The sequence below is a fragment of the Trichoplax adhaerens genome, genomic scaffold (assembly GCF_000150275.1).
Source record: "Trichoplax adhaerens TRIADscaffold_13 genomic scaffold, whole genome shotgun sequence".
NCBI classification, from domain to species: domain Eukaryota; kingdom Metazoa; phylum Placozoa; class Uniplacotomia; order Trichoplacea; family Trichoplacidae; genus Trichoplax; species Trichoplax adhaerens.
The window spans coordinates 563,855-580,825 of record NW_002060955.1 but is presented as its reverse complement, the minus strand read 5'-3'; the positions used below and the strand labels follow the sequence as shown (position 1 = coordinate 580,825).

At 31.2% G+C, this 16,971-nt stretch overlaps 2 protein-coding genes across 2 annotated transcripts in view; both read right to left on the bottom strand.

The window, feature by feature from the left end:
• TRIADDRAFT_60002 (uncharacterized protein) overlaps positions 1 to 3,831 on the bottom strand; it is a gene marked incomplete at both ends in the record, with an annotated part of 6,565 nt that extends 2,734 nt beyond the window's left edge. The window contains one exon of the mRNA XM_002115971.1: positions 147 to 3,831. Within this exon, the coding sequence (XP_002116007.1) occupies positions 147 to 3,831 (3,685 nt within the window). The remainder of the gene's footprint in view (positions 1 to 146) is intronic.
• A 1,730-nt stretch (positions 3,832 to 5,561) lies between these two features.
• On the bottom strand, positions 5,562 to 12,924 carry TRIADDRAFT_60001 (uncharacterized protein; the record flags this gene model as incomplete). Its single annotated transcript, XM_002115970.1, has 7 exons — positions 5,562 to 5,647; positions 7,926 to 8,108; positions 8,810 to 8,948; positions 9,062 to 9,224; positions 10,156 to 10,231; positions 11,183 to 11,336; positions 12,850 to 12,924. 7 exons carry the CDS (start codon positions 12,922 to 12,924, stop codon positions 5,562 to 5,564), a joined length of 876 nt encoding a protein of 291 aa, XP_002116006.1.
• Between the last annotated feature and the right edge of the window lie 4,047 nt (positions 12,925 to 16,971).

The following is a 16,971-nucleotide window of genomic DNA, read 5'->3' as shown; positions in this document are numbered from 1 at the left end:
AATTTGAGGATGACTCTCTCCGTAGACATTGCGTAGACTGTTAATGGACTTTCGATATAATGAGATTGCTTGACGAAAATTCAACAGTTTACAATAGACTACAGCTTGACTTCGATACAGCTGGGCAGTATGAAGATGGTTCTCACCTAGCGTTACTAAAAAGATTTGCAGTGACTTGTTTAACATTGATAGAGCGTCGTCATACTTGCCTTGATCTTTATAGACACTACCAATACTGAGATATGTCGTAGCAATACTTGGATGATTGTGACCAAGTTGTGTTAGTTGAATCTTCAGCGATTTGTTATACATCGATAGAGCGTCGTCATAATTGCCTTGATGATTATAGACACCACCAATGTTGTGATAAGTCGTAGCAATACTTGGATGATTGTGACCAAGTTGTGTTAGTTTAATCTTCAGTGACTTGTTATACATCGATAGAGCGTCGTCATACTTGCCTTGATCATTATAGACACTACCAATGCTGTTATATGTCGTAGCAATACTTGGATGATTGTGAGCAAGTTGTGTTAGTTGAATCTTCAGCGATTTGTTATACATCGGTAGAGCGTCGTCATAATTGCCTTGATCTTCATAGACAACACCAATGTTGTGATATGTCGTAGCAATACCTGGATGATTGTGACCAAGTTGTGTTAGTTTAATCTTCAGCGATTTGTTATACATCGATAGAGCGTCGTCATACTTGCCTTGATCTTTATAGACACTACCAATGCTGTTATAAGTCGTAGCAATACTTGGATGATTGTCACCAAGTTGTGTTAGTTGAATCTTCAGTGATTTGTTATACATCGATAGAGCGTCGTCATAATTGCCTTGATCTTTATAGACATTACCAATGTTGTGATAAGTCGTAGCAATACTTGGATGATTGTGACCAAGTTGTGTTAGTTTAATCTTCAGTGATTTGTTATACATCGATAGAGCGTCGTCATACTTGCCTTGATCTTTATAGATACTACCAATGCTGTTATATGTCGCAGCAATACCTGGATGATTGTGACCAAGTTGTGTTAGTTGAATCTTCAGTGATTTGTTACACATCGATAGAGCGTCGTCATACTCGCCTTGATCTTTATAGACAACACCAATGTTGTGATATGTCGTAGCAATACTTGGATGATTGTCATTAAGTTGTGTTAGTTTAATCTTCAGTGATTTGTTATACATCGATAGAGCATCATCATACTTGCCTTGATCTTTATAGACATCACCAATACTGTGATATGTCGCAGCAATACTTGGATGATTGTGACCAAGTTGAGTTAGTTTAATCTTCAGTGATTTGTTATACATCGATAGAGCGTCGTCATACTTGCCTTGATCGTTATAGACTTGCCCAACATTGCTATAAGTTATAGCAATACTTGGATGATTGTCATCAAGTTGTGTTAGTCGAATCTTCAGTGATTTGTTATACATCGATAGAGCGTCGTCGTACTTGCCTTGATCTCTATAGACTTGCCCAATATTGTTATAAGTTAAAGCAATACTTGGATGATTGTCACCAAGTTGTGTTAGTAGAATCTTCAGTGATTTGTTATACATCGATAGAGCGTCGTCATACTTGCCTTGATCTTTATAGACACTACCAATGTTGATATATGTCGTAGCAATACTTGGATGATTGTCACCAAGTTGTGTTAGTTCAATCTTCAGCGATTTGTTATACATCGATAGAGCGTCGTCATACTTACCTTGATGATTATAGACTTGCCCAATATTGCTATAAGTTACAGCAATACTTAGATGATTGTCACCAAATTGTGTTAGTTGAATCTTCAGTGATTTGTTATACATCGATAGAGCGTCGTCATACTTGCCTTGATGTATATAGACACTACCAATGTTGTGATATGTCGCAGCAATACTTAGATGATTGTCACCAAGTTGTGTTGGTTGAATCTTCAGCGATTTGTTATACATCGATAGAGCGTCGTCATACTTGCCTTGATGTCTATAGACACCACCAATGTTGTGATAAGTCGCAGCAATACTTGGATGATTGTCACCAAGTTGTGTTAGTTTAATCTTCAGTGATTTGTTATACATCGATAGAGCGTCGTCACACTTGCCTTGACGATTATAGACACCACCAATGTTGTGATAAGTCGTAGCAATACTTGGATGATTGTCACCAAGTTGTGTTAGTTTAATCTTCAGTGATTTGTTATACATCGATAGAGCGTCGTCATACTTGCCTTGATCATTATAGACACCACCAATGTTGTGATAAGTCGCAGCAATACTTGGATGATTGTCACCAAGTTGTGTTAGTCGAATCTTCAGTGATTTGTTATACATCGATAGAGCGTCGTCATACTTGCCTTGATCTCTATAGACACCACCAATGTTGTGATAAGTCGCAGCAATACTTGGATGATTGTCACCAAGTTGTGTTAGTTGAATCTTCAGTGATTTGTTATACATCGATAGAGCGTCGTCACACTTGCCTTGACGATTATAGACACCACCAATGTTGTGATAAGTCGTAGCAATACTTGGATGATTGTCACCAAGTTGTGTTAGTTGAATCTTCAGTGATTTGTTATACATCGATAGAGCGTCGTCATACTTGCCTTGATGATTATAGACACCACCAATGTTGTGATAAGTCGCAGCAATACTTGGATGATTGTCACCAAGTTGTGTTAGTTGAATCTTCAGTGATTTGTTATACATCGATAGAGCGTCGTCATACTTGCCTTGACGATTATAGACACTACCAATACTGTGATAAGTCGAAGCAATACTTGGATGATTGTCACCAAGTTGTGTTAGTTGAATCTTCAGTGACTTGTTATACATCGATAGAGCGTCGTCATACTTGCCTTGATCTCTATAGACATCACCAATGTTGTGATAAGTCGTAGCAATACTTGGATGATTGTCACCAAGTTGTGTTAGTTGAATCTTCAGTGACTTGTTTAACATTGATAGAGCATCGTCATACTTGCCTTGATCATTATAGACACCACCAATGTTGTGATAAGTCGTAGCAATACTTGGATGATTGTCATCAAGTTGTGTTAGTTGAATCTTCAGTGACTTGTTATACATCGATAGAGCGTCGTCATACTTGCCTTGATGATAATAGACACCACCAATGTTGTGATAAGTCGTAGCAATACTTGGATGATTGTCACCAAGTTGTGTTAGTTGAATCTTCAGTGACTTGTTATACATCGATAGAGCGTCGTCATACTTGCCTTGATCATTATAGACACCACCAATATTGCTATAAGTTACAGCAATTTTTGGATGATTGTCATCAAGTTGTGTTAGTTGAATCTTCAGTGACTTGTTATACATCGATAGAGCGTCGTCATACTTGCCTTGCTTATCATAAATACTTCCAATGTTAAGATAAGACTTACTCATATTGATATCTTCATTTTCTGACCATTCTGATTTTATTCCAAGTGATTTGTTAAAATCTTTTAAAGCTCCATTCAAATCACCTTGCAATTCTTTAATGCACCCTTGTCTATCAAAGCACTTTGCAATTCTTACTCTATCTTGTAGTTGTTCGGCTAATATCTCCGCATTTCCTCTCCATTTATCAGCTTCTATCAGTTTATATTGATTTAAATAATAATCGGCTATGTCCAGATAAATATCGTGTTCAAGTTGATGGTGATGATTATTATTACTATTCTTGGACGTAGATTGGATTTGAGTAACAGCTTCTTTGTAATGTAATAGAGCTTGTTCATAATCGCCTTCTTCAAAGCATTTCATACCTTTTTTGTGGATAAATTCGGTTTCATCGAGGATAGTCAATTTTGTGGACTCATATGCCGCCATGTTTCAATTTATAACAAGACTGAAAGCATACACAGTAATTTGGGGAAATAAACACTAGTACTCTAATCGATAGAGGTTGCAACTTTAATAGAGATGCGATTGATTATCGCACTCGTCTTTACATTATATGATTGGGCCAAACTAATGCCTTCTATTTAATGTCAAGATTTCAAAATCTATGTTAGTTCACTGTGCGCTCAAATCGGCCAAATTGGATACGCCCTAAGAAGTCAACGGTCGTCAATTCTAATTATTGGTAAATTGCTTTTTTGATATTAACGAAGCCGTAATAGATTGAAAGCGCGAAGACATTCTTTCCATACCTTACTTCTCTTTATTTATTTATTTTTCAATATCAATAAGCTGCGTCATCGCTATTATTATAATAATAAATAGAAGCTTACTCATTAGCATAACATTAGTATTGAATAAGTAAAATACAGTGTTAAGCATAAATTTGCTATCATATTAATAATTTCGTAAATAACTTCGTTACAGCCCTCTCATATTGTTGTTGTCAAAGGCTCCAATTTATCAACTTTGATCCAAGCATGAACCCAGATGAAATATAAACTAGCTATTACAAATTTCGTATGTTTTCTTTGGCTATAATCATGGTACTAGTCATTCTCTCATGAAAACCCGGTTAATACGTGCTATATACAATTCGCTGCTCTTTACTGGAACAATACCATATCTAGCCCAGCATTGTTGATAATATAATGATTAATTACAATTTAACCTTTAGTCTTTCTTATAATCAGATTGTCATTTTCATGTTGTGGTATTTATTGCTGATGCAACCACCAACGTTAGTCTTAATTATCAAGATTTAGATGGGGCACCTTATATAGTGTAATCATGTTCAAAGAGTAATTTATACTTGAATATGGTCATCAGTAAAACACAGTACGGCATTTAAAGATCGCGAAGAATTGGTGAAAAGTTATCCATCATATCTGATCTTGCTACTCGTTGGTAACATATTGGCATTGACTTATTTGTGCTCAGTTGTTTAGTTATTCGTTGGTAACTACTATTTTTCTAACTAAGAATTGAATCTATTGACAGATCTACTAGTCTTCTCATTATTATTTACTACATCTTAAAATGATATACATAAAACTGAATCCAAACTTTATTAAAAAGCCAGCCATTTATAGTACACTTACAATCATCTCAATTTGTATAACGTCATAGATTGCGGTATTATCAACTAAGACCAAAGTACATTATCTAACAAAAGTATAATAAGCATCAATATGCAAAATTTACTCTGTGACACTCATATATTACTGTTATCAGAACCTCCAATCCATCAACTTAGACTCAAGCGTGAACCCAAATGAAATATAAACTAGCAACTGGAAAATTTCGTTGTTTTGAAAGTCTATAATCATAACACTCATAATTCTCTGATAAAATCAATTATACTGTATACAATTTACTAGAATGTACCTTAACCTATCTCTTTATTTTATGACATCACCTAGCTTGATATTTTAGTCTCTTCGTCTCTGCAATTTAATTTGTCCTTTGATAAGATTACAATACGCGATAAATCAACATTTACATACGAAAAATGCAGGAAGCTAGCCTGCAATCTGCATCCTTTTAACTTGAAACGAAATTTACAACACTAATTAGATTATCGTTATTAGAGGCCCAGTAAATCTACTCAAACTCAGCATGAAACCCAAGCGATGCATAAACTAACTGCTAGACCATTATCAAGCTAATCTTTCCACAATCATGCCTTTAATAACTCCCTTATAAACATCGTTTAGGTATGCTAAATGCAATTCGAAGCCCTTTGCTAGGATAATGTTAATTAATTGGAGTTTAGTTTAAATTGAACAATTAGCAATAGACCTGAATACATTTGAATCATTTTACATGATGCGGGTACTATTATACCGCAAATTGGAACCAGTTTCATGTTATTACATTTTAACTAATATCCATTATAGAATATTACTACATCGCAAACTTGATATACTTTTACATCATCACACTGAAAGGAATTAATTTCTCAGCCATGAATATTATTACATTGAAAATCTGGCCTAATTTTATATGACTTCACTTCAATTTACGTGACATAGATACTTATATATCAAAAACCTGAAGTAGAGTCATTTGTATAAGATGGCTGTTTTAATTCCATTGATCTGGAACAGTTTCATAGGATTAAAGTTAAGCGGAGAAGCAGAAATTACCTTTCAAGATATTTCCAAAAAAATAAGAATGATTGAGCAATACATTTGAAAAAGACATAGCCTTGGAAACGCCATTAAACTGAGCTCTAAATGAAACTATGTGCTTTATGTAGTGTTCCACCTAACCAGTGATTATCAATCTATTACCCTATTTTATCAATTAATTATAACTTTTCGTGAAGAACTATAAGAAGATGATTAATAGCTTTAAATTCTTCTTTTAAACTTGCTGTATTACTTCTGGCAGAAAACTTTGCCATTTAGAATAGAAAAGCTTATCCGTACTATCACAGTCGCGTTTTTAAGACATCATTTAAAATAGGTTAAGATAATATACTTTACTTCAGTAGTATAGCGAAAATCTTGAATAGAATAAAAGTAATAAAGACTAGATCAATCACGGACGATACTACACTATTCAAAAATTGAGTAGATACTGTATTGCAACGACTAATACTGATGATGGAACTGATTATATTCTTCGAATAATTCATTTTTACATTTCTATAAAACCTGAGTTTTATACAGTACTTTGAGACTCACAAGAAACACCATAAAATGTTGTCTAGGCAAGCAGTGATTGTTGACTACAATTTATTGATGTCTGTTTTATATTAACACAAATACAGGCTAGAAAATGAAAATATATTATACGTTCAACATGTACAATATATCTGTTAACATGTCTACATATTTACGATGGCTATAAACTTGCATGATCACATCGAGATGGGAATGCTACTTTATTTAACGTTCGAATGTAAAATGTATTCAATCAACTTTACCTTCTACCTTTTACACAATAACCTTCATTATTAGCACTTTGGACGCGATTAAAACTAAGTCAATAGACGTCAATCAAATGTATAAATAGCCATTTACGTTTGATAAGGTAGAAAAAATTGATAATGGAAACGATTACTTTGTGTAAATGATCAACGAGCTTAATAACAGCTTTAACACGGAGACTAGATAGCTATTTGAGAAGTATGAGTGGTCATCAATGACAGGGTTTACTAAGGATGATTATACACAAACAATCTTAGTATAAAAATCAAGACTACACTATATGATATAATATAGTAGGCCATTTTGATTATTACAATCACTATGTGATAGTTCTAATAATTAGAAAAATAGCAATTACAATCAAATGATTTGCAATTTACATTAAATTTCAATTCCAATAGATTACGGAAGGTTTACTTATATAATAATTAACGATAATTCGGTATCTTAATTGAATATCGAAATAAATTTTTATTCCTTTCGATAACTACAATGATTACCGTCGTCGAGAGCCATAGTAATTTTCATAACAAGTCTTGGCTGATATCTCAAGTATAGGAGAATCCTTAGAAGTAATGGGCACTGTTCCATTTAATATCAGTCAAAGTTTTGGTGGAGATATAAATTAATGATAAAAAATTGCATTAAGAATTTAACATGATACTAATTAGCATTATACATTATCATTAAAGCGTTCGGAAATAATAATAGAAGGATGATCATCAATTTAGAAATTAAACTATGGAATCTATTAGATTCATTTCAAATAAAAATTGCTAATTGGCAAAGTACTAATCTATAGTTCTCTCTTAAAACTCTTTAAAGTGAAATATCGTACTTTAAGGCATGAGATTAAAACGAAACTTCGCAGTAAATTGTAGCTAAATTTACATCTAGTTTTTGATCAAGACAGCTACAAGCTCCGAGATTTTGTACTTGCGATGCAGTTAATGTCTCTGTTCCAATTAGATTAAGATTGCAAACAACTGTAGTGATTTACGGTACCATTTCTGCCGCAACTACAACACATTTTCATCGTTGATATAACTAAAGACGGTGTAATAATTATATTATCTTTACACTTACATATGCCAACTGCATAATTTTTTATATGTGGATTAGACCCAAATCGTGTTACTGGATTCAAGAGTGATTGATCTAGCTTGTTGTATTTAAACGTTGCATTGGTAATACTTTTCCAAGTGTCTTCGTCATATTTGGGTTGACGACTAGATATCATTTTTCTTGCGCTAGCTAATCTTTGCATATCTAATAATTTCAGTATATCCCGGGTTAATAAAGCTAGTATCTAAATGTTACACTATTTCTAATTAAATTTGATCTTAACTTAATCTGTTTTTTTAGACTAATTAGAGCACGACTGTATAAGAATAGAAAAGTAGGCCTCAACTTATTCCTAATCAATCAAATATTTCTAAGTTATTGCTATCGAATTCGAATCAAATCTCATTTATCAAGAATTTAATTTAATTGATATCAACTAAAGCTTATTATATCGATTCAAATTGATACTATCATGAACATAATAATGAACTTAATATTTTAAATATACAATTACATTGCAATTACTCCTATAATGCCTTTCTTCAGAATGGAAAGTAATTAATAATTCCGTATCAAGCTCTAATCTTTGCAAGCAATCATAACTCTATTTAATTGAAGCAATTATTCCAGTGCGAGCATAAATTGAAATGCACATTTCTTTAGTATGCTCGTATGCAATTATAATTGTTAGTTATCAATTATAAATTACAGCATAAAGTTTTCTTCTGTTCTATATATAAGGCTAACACGAAACAATAAATCAGCAGACAACAGTATACTTTGTCTAGTTCAGGATATTAGAAAGAACATGTAAACAGCGCCTAAGTTAGTTTTTATCCTTTATGATGATTCATTCTTTCCATTAATATAAATTTCTGTTTAAGAATAAATGATTAAAAACTTACCAGGCATTGAGGGTGTAAAATCTTTACGATAGGTCGATTGATTTTTGTCACGTTGGACCATTTCATATAGACTTTGCTCAATTAACGGCGATTGCTGACCATCTTCTACATTAGGTTTCAATTGCCAATCCATAAAAGGCTGTCAATAGGTAGGTGACAAATATGAAACCATTAGAATAATTTATGTAAAAATGAATAAATACATCCAGTAAAAATAAATATATAAGCTACAGATTAGCCATGTTGTTTTACTTTTAGCGGATGAGGATTGTTTTTAGTACTACTTGTTTTCAATGGTTCTAGTTTTCTTGGAGTAAATTTTGCTACTTGCTCATGTTCTACCTCATAAACAGTTTTGCCAAGTGTTTTATCTACTTCAGCATTTGATGATGGCAACATCTGGCTGTGTTTTGGCCTAACCCAAGAGACATTATTAACTTAGAAACTTAAAATATCCAGATTTCAGATAAGTGTTACAGTGTTACGACAACGATCAAACTATCATCTAATAATAGTACCATATAGAAATCTATTTAATTTTGTTAATATATTATTTCTCATTCGGCCTATTTAAATCAGAACAATTTGTTACCAAACCAGGAAATAAAAATCTTTAAATTTTTAATATTACTGCTAGTGATAAAATTAAGTCAAACACCATTAAATAAAATCTCTTTATGATATATTTTTGAAACAATAAGGATGTGTCTTTCATCGTGGAAGGCTATCATGTAGAAACGTTGATATCCATTTAATCTATGCAGTTTCAATTATATAAAACTGTTTTAAGTATTACTACAAAATTTTATTTTCATTTCGTTCTCTTTAAAATAAAGTAACTGATTATATTATTCATGGCATTATTCTGGCTGCCAACAATATTCCATCACATTAATGTCATTAAGTTACCAATATCTTTTGATTTATAAAAATTACTTGCAACATTATTCTTAAATTCTATTATTCAATCATGTTTTAATTTATGGCCGTAATAGTGGTTAAATAGCAATTTAGGAAAATGATTCTAGTAACCTGTATATTTTATTAACATACAGCAACTTGATCTCAATAAAATAGTATAGTACTGAATCACAACTAAGGATAAATTTGCTTGTAAATGGTAGTACTTATGCTATATTAAGGAAAAGGAGGTCTAGGTTGATGAGTTGTGTACGATGTTAAACTACATTACTCAACTAAATCTTAAATGATTATAATTTAAAATTTTTTGCAAATGCTTTGCAAAGCAGAAAATAATGCAAGTTTAATCAAAATGCTTGTAGTCAATCTTTGCAAATCATTTCAGTGGTAAGTATGTAATAGGAAATATAAGTCCACAATCTTACTTTTGAATATTGGCTGGTGGTTGAAATTGATACTTAAAATCAAGTCGATGTGATGTTATAGCTTTAGAAAATGGAGCTAAAGAAATAGATAATTAAATCCATCGATAAGATATTATTATCAAGCATATAGAAATATAGATATTATAAGAAAATTTCAGCATTTTAACTCTAGAAATGTTCTTTATGGAATAATAGAAAATGTGTTTCTACCCTAAAAATTTCTATCTATCTTAACATATCTCATAAATCTTCAGATTTGAGGTATGTAGCATACTGGGTCTATTATAAATTACGGTTATATCAAAGGCTATCTAAAAAGTTATATATAATACTAAATCGAAAACATCCTCCTATTTAAATTAATTTCGTAACCAAATAAATGTATATGATTCTGCTTAAGTCCATTAAATTTTGTAGCCTTTGACTTAATCTTGAAACTATCAAATATTAGTAGCAAAAAGATGAAAGCTTTTGCAAACTAGAATAAAAAAGGCAAAGATCCTAAAGTATTATGAAGTAAAATATGTAAAAGTTATGTTTTATAGATTATTACAAGAATTAGCCTCCATTAAACCAAACCTGGTTATTACGTATAGAAAAGATAAATTATAGCTATTTATTAGCATGCTTAGAACGATATTATTGACTTGATATAATCTACTAAAACTAACATAATAAAATTATGGCATGAATATTGTTAAGTCTCAGCTCATTTTTGTTTTTTAATTGATTAGTTAAACGGGCCGCATCCCTTGTCTACAGAACAAATTATCTGTAAATTTATAAGCCTAATAATGAATTTCGATATTACGAAAAGACGTAAAAAATAGCAAGAGATTCTTACTTTTACTATTCAGTAATATGAATAATGTCAATGATAGAAACTACAATACACATACAATCATCTTGTAAAGAAATAATATAATTCTGCTCAACATACGATATAGAATTACCTCTGTTTGGCAATAAGATTTAAAGCTTAAAACCTAATAAAAAATCAAATACTTTATTGCACGTTAAAGGGTACCTGCTGAGCTTTTCCGGCTACCAGTACGCTGCCTGTCTTCAAATTCGTCTATGTATTCTTTAAATATTCTCTTATGATTTTCAGGTGCATTCGAATGTAACTGTTGAAGCCTATCCTTCAATTTTTCACTTAAAATGTATTCATTTAGTTCTACCTGTATTCATAGCAATAACAAAAATATGAAAATTATTATTACCATTTAAACTATAATTAGAAAATTGCAGTAGCTACGTTCAGATAATATTACTCCCAATTTATCACACTATCTATGATTGACTTGGTACTATCAAGCCGAGTGGGAATCTTTCATTTTAGTTTGTATCAAGACAACTAAATCATGTTTTGAAAGAATTTTAAGAAATATCTAGGAGTCATATTCAAATATTTCTTATCATTTACGTTTACGCGTAATACACGTATAAAAACAATCGATTATAGGTTTTAATCGACAGTACGATTTCACATCATCAATATTACTCATGAAAATACTTTAAAGATATAGATGTATTACTTGTCTTATTGCATTTTATTTCTGCAAGGCTAGCAGTCAATCATAGATATTGGGTTGCCTTAACGTCTGTAATAACAATACTTTTACTCAAAAGTTACATCCTGTATCCACGGAGTATCGTATTTGCTGTAGTAATCCCCTTTGTCTAGTAAATAATTATAATTGAGTGTATTCTATCATTAAATACGTAACTGTACTATATTTGATTTCTGGTCCTCTCAAGATCTAACTATTAAATTAAATTAAACCTTATTTATGTGCATAATCGTTAATTATATATTGTTTACAGAGTTTTATAGCTCTAACTTCCTTTCAATAGATCTTTAAAAGAGTGCTTTAATGTTTATTCCTAGGAGAGTATCGGACTATCAGTATTTCTAAATTCTTTAATAAATACAAGTATAAGTCTCTTTAAGCTGATTGTGTGGGCTATCGATCAATTATATCATTCAACTTGTTAATAAGTTTTCACAAAGTCAGAAATAGACTTGATTTTCATAATATTTGAGTAGAATATCAAAATATTAGATCGTTTTGAACTACTGACAGAATTGGATCTGTTTATATAAGAATTTCATTATACTTCTCCTTCTAACTGGCGGAGCAAAATCTACAGTTCTAAATATCATACCTTATCGATAGGCAATTTTTACTCATTCTTTAATTTTATAAAGTCACCTAAACAAAATTGACTACCTTAGCTAATAGTAATAGAAATCTTAAAGGCTATCTAACACTATCTAACGTTCAATAACTATAAATCATGCCTGTATCAGCACTGACCGTTTACTTTGTAGCTTCTATAGCTACAATACAGGTTAGAATGTAGATGGTGATGACCAATATCTAATTGATTAGGATAGATTTAAACTTAACGCTACAATTCTATAACTATGTTAATTTTATCTATATCTTATGAATTTAACATGAAATTTAAATCTAAGTGTTAGCTCTGTGTAGAACCGAATATAGTAATATCATGGTTAACAAGAATAATCTGTTACTTTTAAGCTAGTAGGGAAGGAAGAAAAGCTGTACACTGATTTTCATTTCTAAAACTAGCGTTTGTTAAAATGATCTTACTTGTGCACTGATTAAGCCTTATGTCATACTGCTTTATAGCCAAAAGCTATTGAAATAATTTAGTTGATAATACCTTAGGTCGATTTATAACTTCCTTGGCATCTCTTCGAGATTGGCGTCGATGATAACTCGCGGTAGAAGCTGCCATTGGCGTAGAAATGATTTAAAATATCTGACTAACATCAACTGTGCTCACTCCAATTCTACGATGATACACACTTAGCATCGAAATGGTGTTGCTATGGTAACGAAGGATAGCAACAACAGCATAAAGGACACCATAGTACTTGACTAGACTATCTCTAATCGTTTCCTATTATTCATATTGAATTGATATTAGCACCCTTTTATACCTACTGTCTCATACTAAGTGCAGTAAAAAACAAGAAATTTACAAATGGCTACTTTGAGTATGCGTTTAATACGAGTTAACATTATGCTGAAAGCTTATAATCGACGAGTTAAAATTTAGAGATAAATTTTATTTTATTACTGTTATTATTTCTGTATAATTTTATTATGCTAATAATTCACATCGAATTTTATTTAATTTTTAAATTAAGTAAGATAGACTTAAAAAAAAGTGATAACATAAATTTGTAACGTATCATAGATTGTATAGAACCTGGGTTATTGAGTTACCCCTAAATACCTTCAATATTTATTATTACGTATAATATGCTACGGCTGTAATGCATAATAAGTACGGTATGATATGCAATGATATTTGAAATAGTCCAATCTGATGCCTTATGACGATATCTGTATAAGAAAGTGAATCTGTGGTTAATATATAAAGCACAAAAGAGGATCGGTAGCCATATAAGTTTAGCTGTCCTTTGTACCCTAGGCCAGGAATAACAATATTGGCCGATGTAAACCGAAATAAATACGTCAGGTATTAGTATCAATGTTTAATAATTTACAAATAGCGTTGAAATGATCATAACGTAACCAAATTCCTAACATCACACTTCAGTGCTTTAAAGAAATAGAATTTAATTTCATCAAGTTATCCTGTGGGGTTTTATATAAATGTAGAACGATGGATTACAACAACATCAATAAGCTGAGACCACATATAAAAAAAATGAGCTATGGGATAGAAAAGAAAAGAATACTAAGTGTGAAATGCTCTAATAAAATAAGTGGTGAAGATTAGTACGATGTATTAAATTTGAGTTTATTTTCAAACTTTTCTTTTATTTAAGCATATAATACTAAGACTGATTCAGAGATACTCTTAGACACTATTAACGTGCTTCTTACTCAATCACATCATTCCAGTTCACTAGCGCAATACCCTAGTCTTAAATCGATAAAGATTAAAAAAAATTGCATTTCTATAGGCGTTTTGATCGTTTAAATCTTACAATTATCAACGATTATATTAAATTTTAATATCTTAAAATCCGTAAACCAAGTGAGTCACACTAACTGTAGGTATTAGTGGTAACGTAAGTCCACGTCTCATTTTTCTTTTACATAATTCATCATAACGCATCAAACATGTGAAGTTTTATCTGTGGTATATTACATCTTACTGCACAAATTGACGAGAAATTCTCTAGTATGCAACACACAGGTATTGAAATGCATCGATTTAACATTCGCTGAAACTGTGTATAATGTTCATCAATAAACTTTGCAATACTAGTAGTACTAGTTTTATACGATTAAATTTTTAATTGAGATTCATAACTGAGTAAAATGTGCTAATGGTTCTCTTTAATATTAAAATTCAATGCACTTAAATTAAATTAGTTGTTTAAAATTATTGAACTGAAATTTTCAATATAGTAGCATTAACAATGCATAACCAGCTCAAGATCTATTGCGACTTTTTAAATGCAGTGATATGAACAAATTCTGAATTGGTTATCCTTACATACAGTATCAGATACGCGCATATTTTGAATATATTTATTCTCGAAGGCTTTAAATAAAAGTATCTAAAATCTTAAACTTTGCTATATAGAGCCCTTAAAAATTTAAGGAATAACCTATAAAAATTTTAGGTCATTTGCTTTCAAGCAGCTAAAATTATTTTGCAGCGGTTAATTTATATTAAGTATGAAGCGATGGGGTAATCATTATCTAGATATGTTCTTTCACAAGTCTAATGCCAAATACTGAAGTATGTATATTACATTTCTGCAAACTGAATAACTATATTATCAGAAACTGTAAGCAAACACAGTAACCTGCATATTGAGATAATATTATGATAAAATTATAAGTTACTCTTGTACAATCTAGTTGAATTTTTTATAATCTACTACAGTTTAAAAATAGCATTTACTTTTAGTTTTAAAAAGTATAACCTATCATCTAGATGCAGCCTTCTTTCACAACTCCCTTAGCTGAATTTACGAAAATAATGCCTATTTTAATCAAATTTAAGTATAATTCTATCGTAAACTGTAACTATTCTGTACATGATTATAGCACAGTAGAGAATCTACGCTTGCTATTATGTATCATAGTGTCTTATTCTAGCAGCCCATAAGAGTTCCCTCAATTAAGCTTCGCGAATATAAGATAGTAACTAAGCTCCGCTTCTGGATACATTGTTTCAGTAGACTACCAAATACATGGTAACGTAATAGCTTATATTGTACTAAATAGCGTATAATTATGCAAGAAATGGAAACGATGTGACAATTATGTGATGCCAAAGAGAATCGTAACTTTAATTTCACCCGGTAGCATTGCACTGGGAAGGTTACTATTTAAGATAGTGTATCCGTTTTATGTTTTAGAATTACTTCAAGTAACATAGTTGATAGAAACCTATTTTAGGACAAACATCCGACTGCGTGATTGTCGAAGTTGCTCTTCGTTATCAATTGTAATAAGACCGGACAAGACCTCAGACCTTTTAATTGTTAGTAACGCCAACTGTTAAGCTTGAACAGCTTAATTGTTATTATTCGAATTTATCATCGATTAATAACATGGGAAAATATCAAAGCAGCAATAAAACTAAGGTAAAGAATAAATTGTTTTTCACTACAATACATTTATTAGCATCGAAGGATTTCTATGTTTATATAATTTCTTTCTTTCCGAGTTATTTTGTTTCTTATTTAAGTTGTCATTCTCCGCCCTTTTGCTCTAGTTTATGGAAAACAATTCATCGTGATTAATGCCAGTTGAAAATTATTTTGTAAATCGCGTGCCTCTAGGAGTTAATTAACATTCGATTCATTGTTTAACGATATGATGACTCATTAAACTAATTTTCCTCAAGCTGAATATCGATTGTATAGATTGAAAACAAGTTTACTTATTAATTAGTGGATTCCTATTCCCTTAGGACGAAGTAATCTTGATTAGTCTATCTTGACTTGTTCTAGAGTGAAGGTATTTCATAAAATAGAATGAAATAGTCATGCTAAATGATTACAGACTCAAAGCATATGCATATAATATTAAATAAACATTTCGATCTAAACATAGAGCCATCTATATAACTTGACTAGTTTCTATTTTATATCCAAATTCAAGAGCTTTAATCCTTCTACCGATACATCAAGGAACTGGATTGATACAGAACTAGGAAGGCGAAATTCTCCATCCATGTGAGTTCGTCTACAGAACTTTGACCTAATCTTTATTTTGACACTAAATCAAAGAAACAAAATTCTTTTATTATTTACCGAATAATAGTGAATGAAAGCTTCTAAACTTTAACATCCTTTATATTATTACTTAATTTACACGTACGACACTTTGTCTTTGTGGGGTGAATATGACAAATCGAACAAGGATACAAACGATCATTTTTTTTTCCTTTAATCCAGTATCAGCCTATAATCAAATAAAGTAAGGGTGGAGTTATACAAAGGATAATTACATACAAACTTAACCATTGTCGCTAGTTTTTCAGGGATACAAACTATCAGATCTAAGGAAGTAAATCAATAAAATTCAAAGGAAACTTCATATATATATCTTATGGATGTGCTATTCTTGCTCCAGTAAGAATTTTATCGATAATAATAATCATAATTTTAGCAAGCGATGGAAAGGGCTGTTATAACGGTAATCATTTGTATCTACTTTTTCATTTTTGCATATTCTTGAGAATAGATCATCACAATAAACGCATTTAAAACAATAAATAATCACTCAGTTTGTCCGCATTTATTTTAGATAAAAATGAAATCAACAAGTAGTTATGGAACACCTT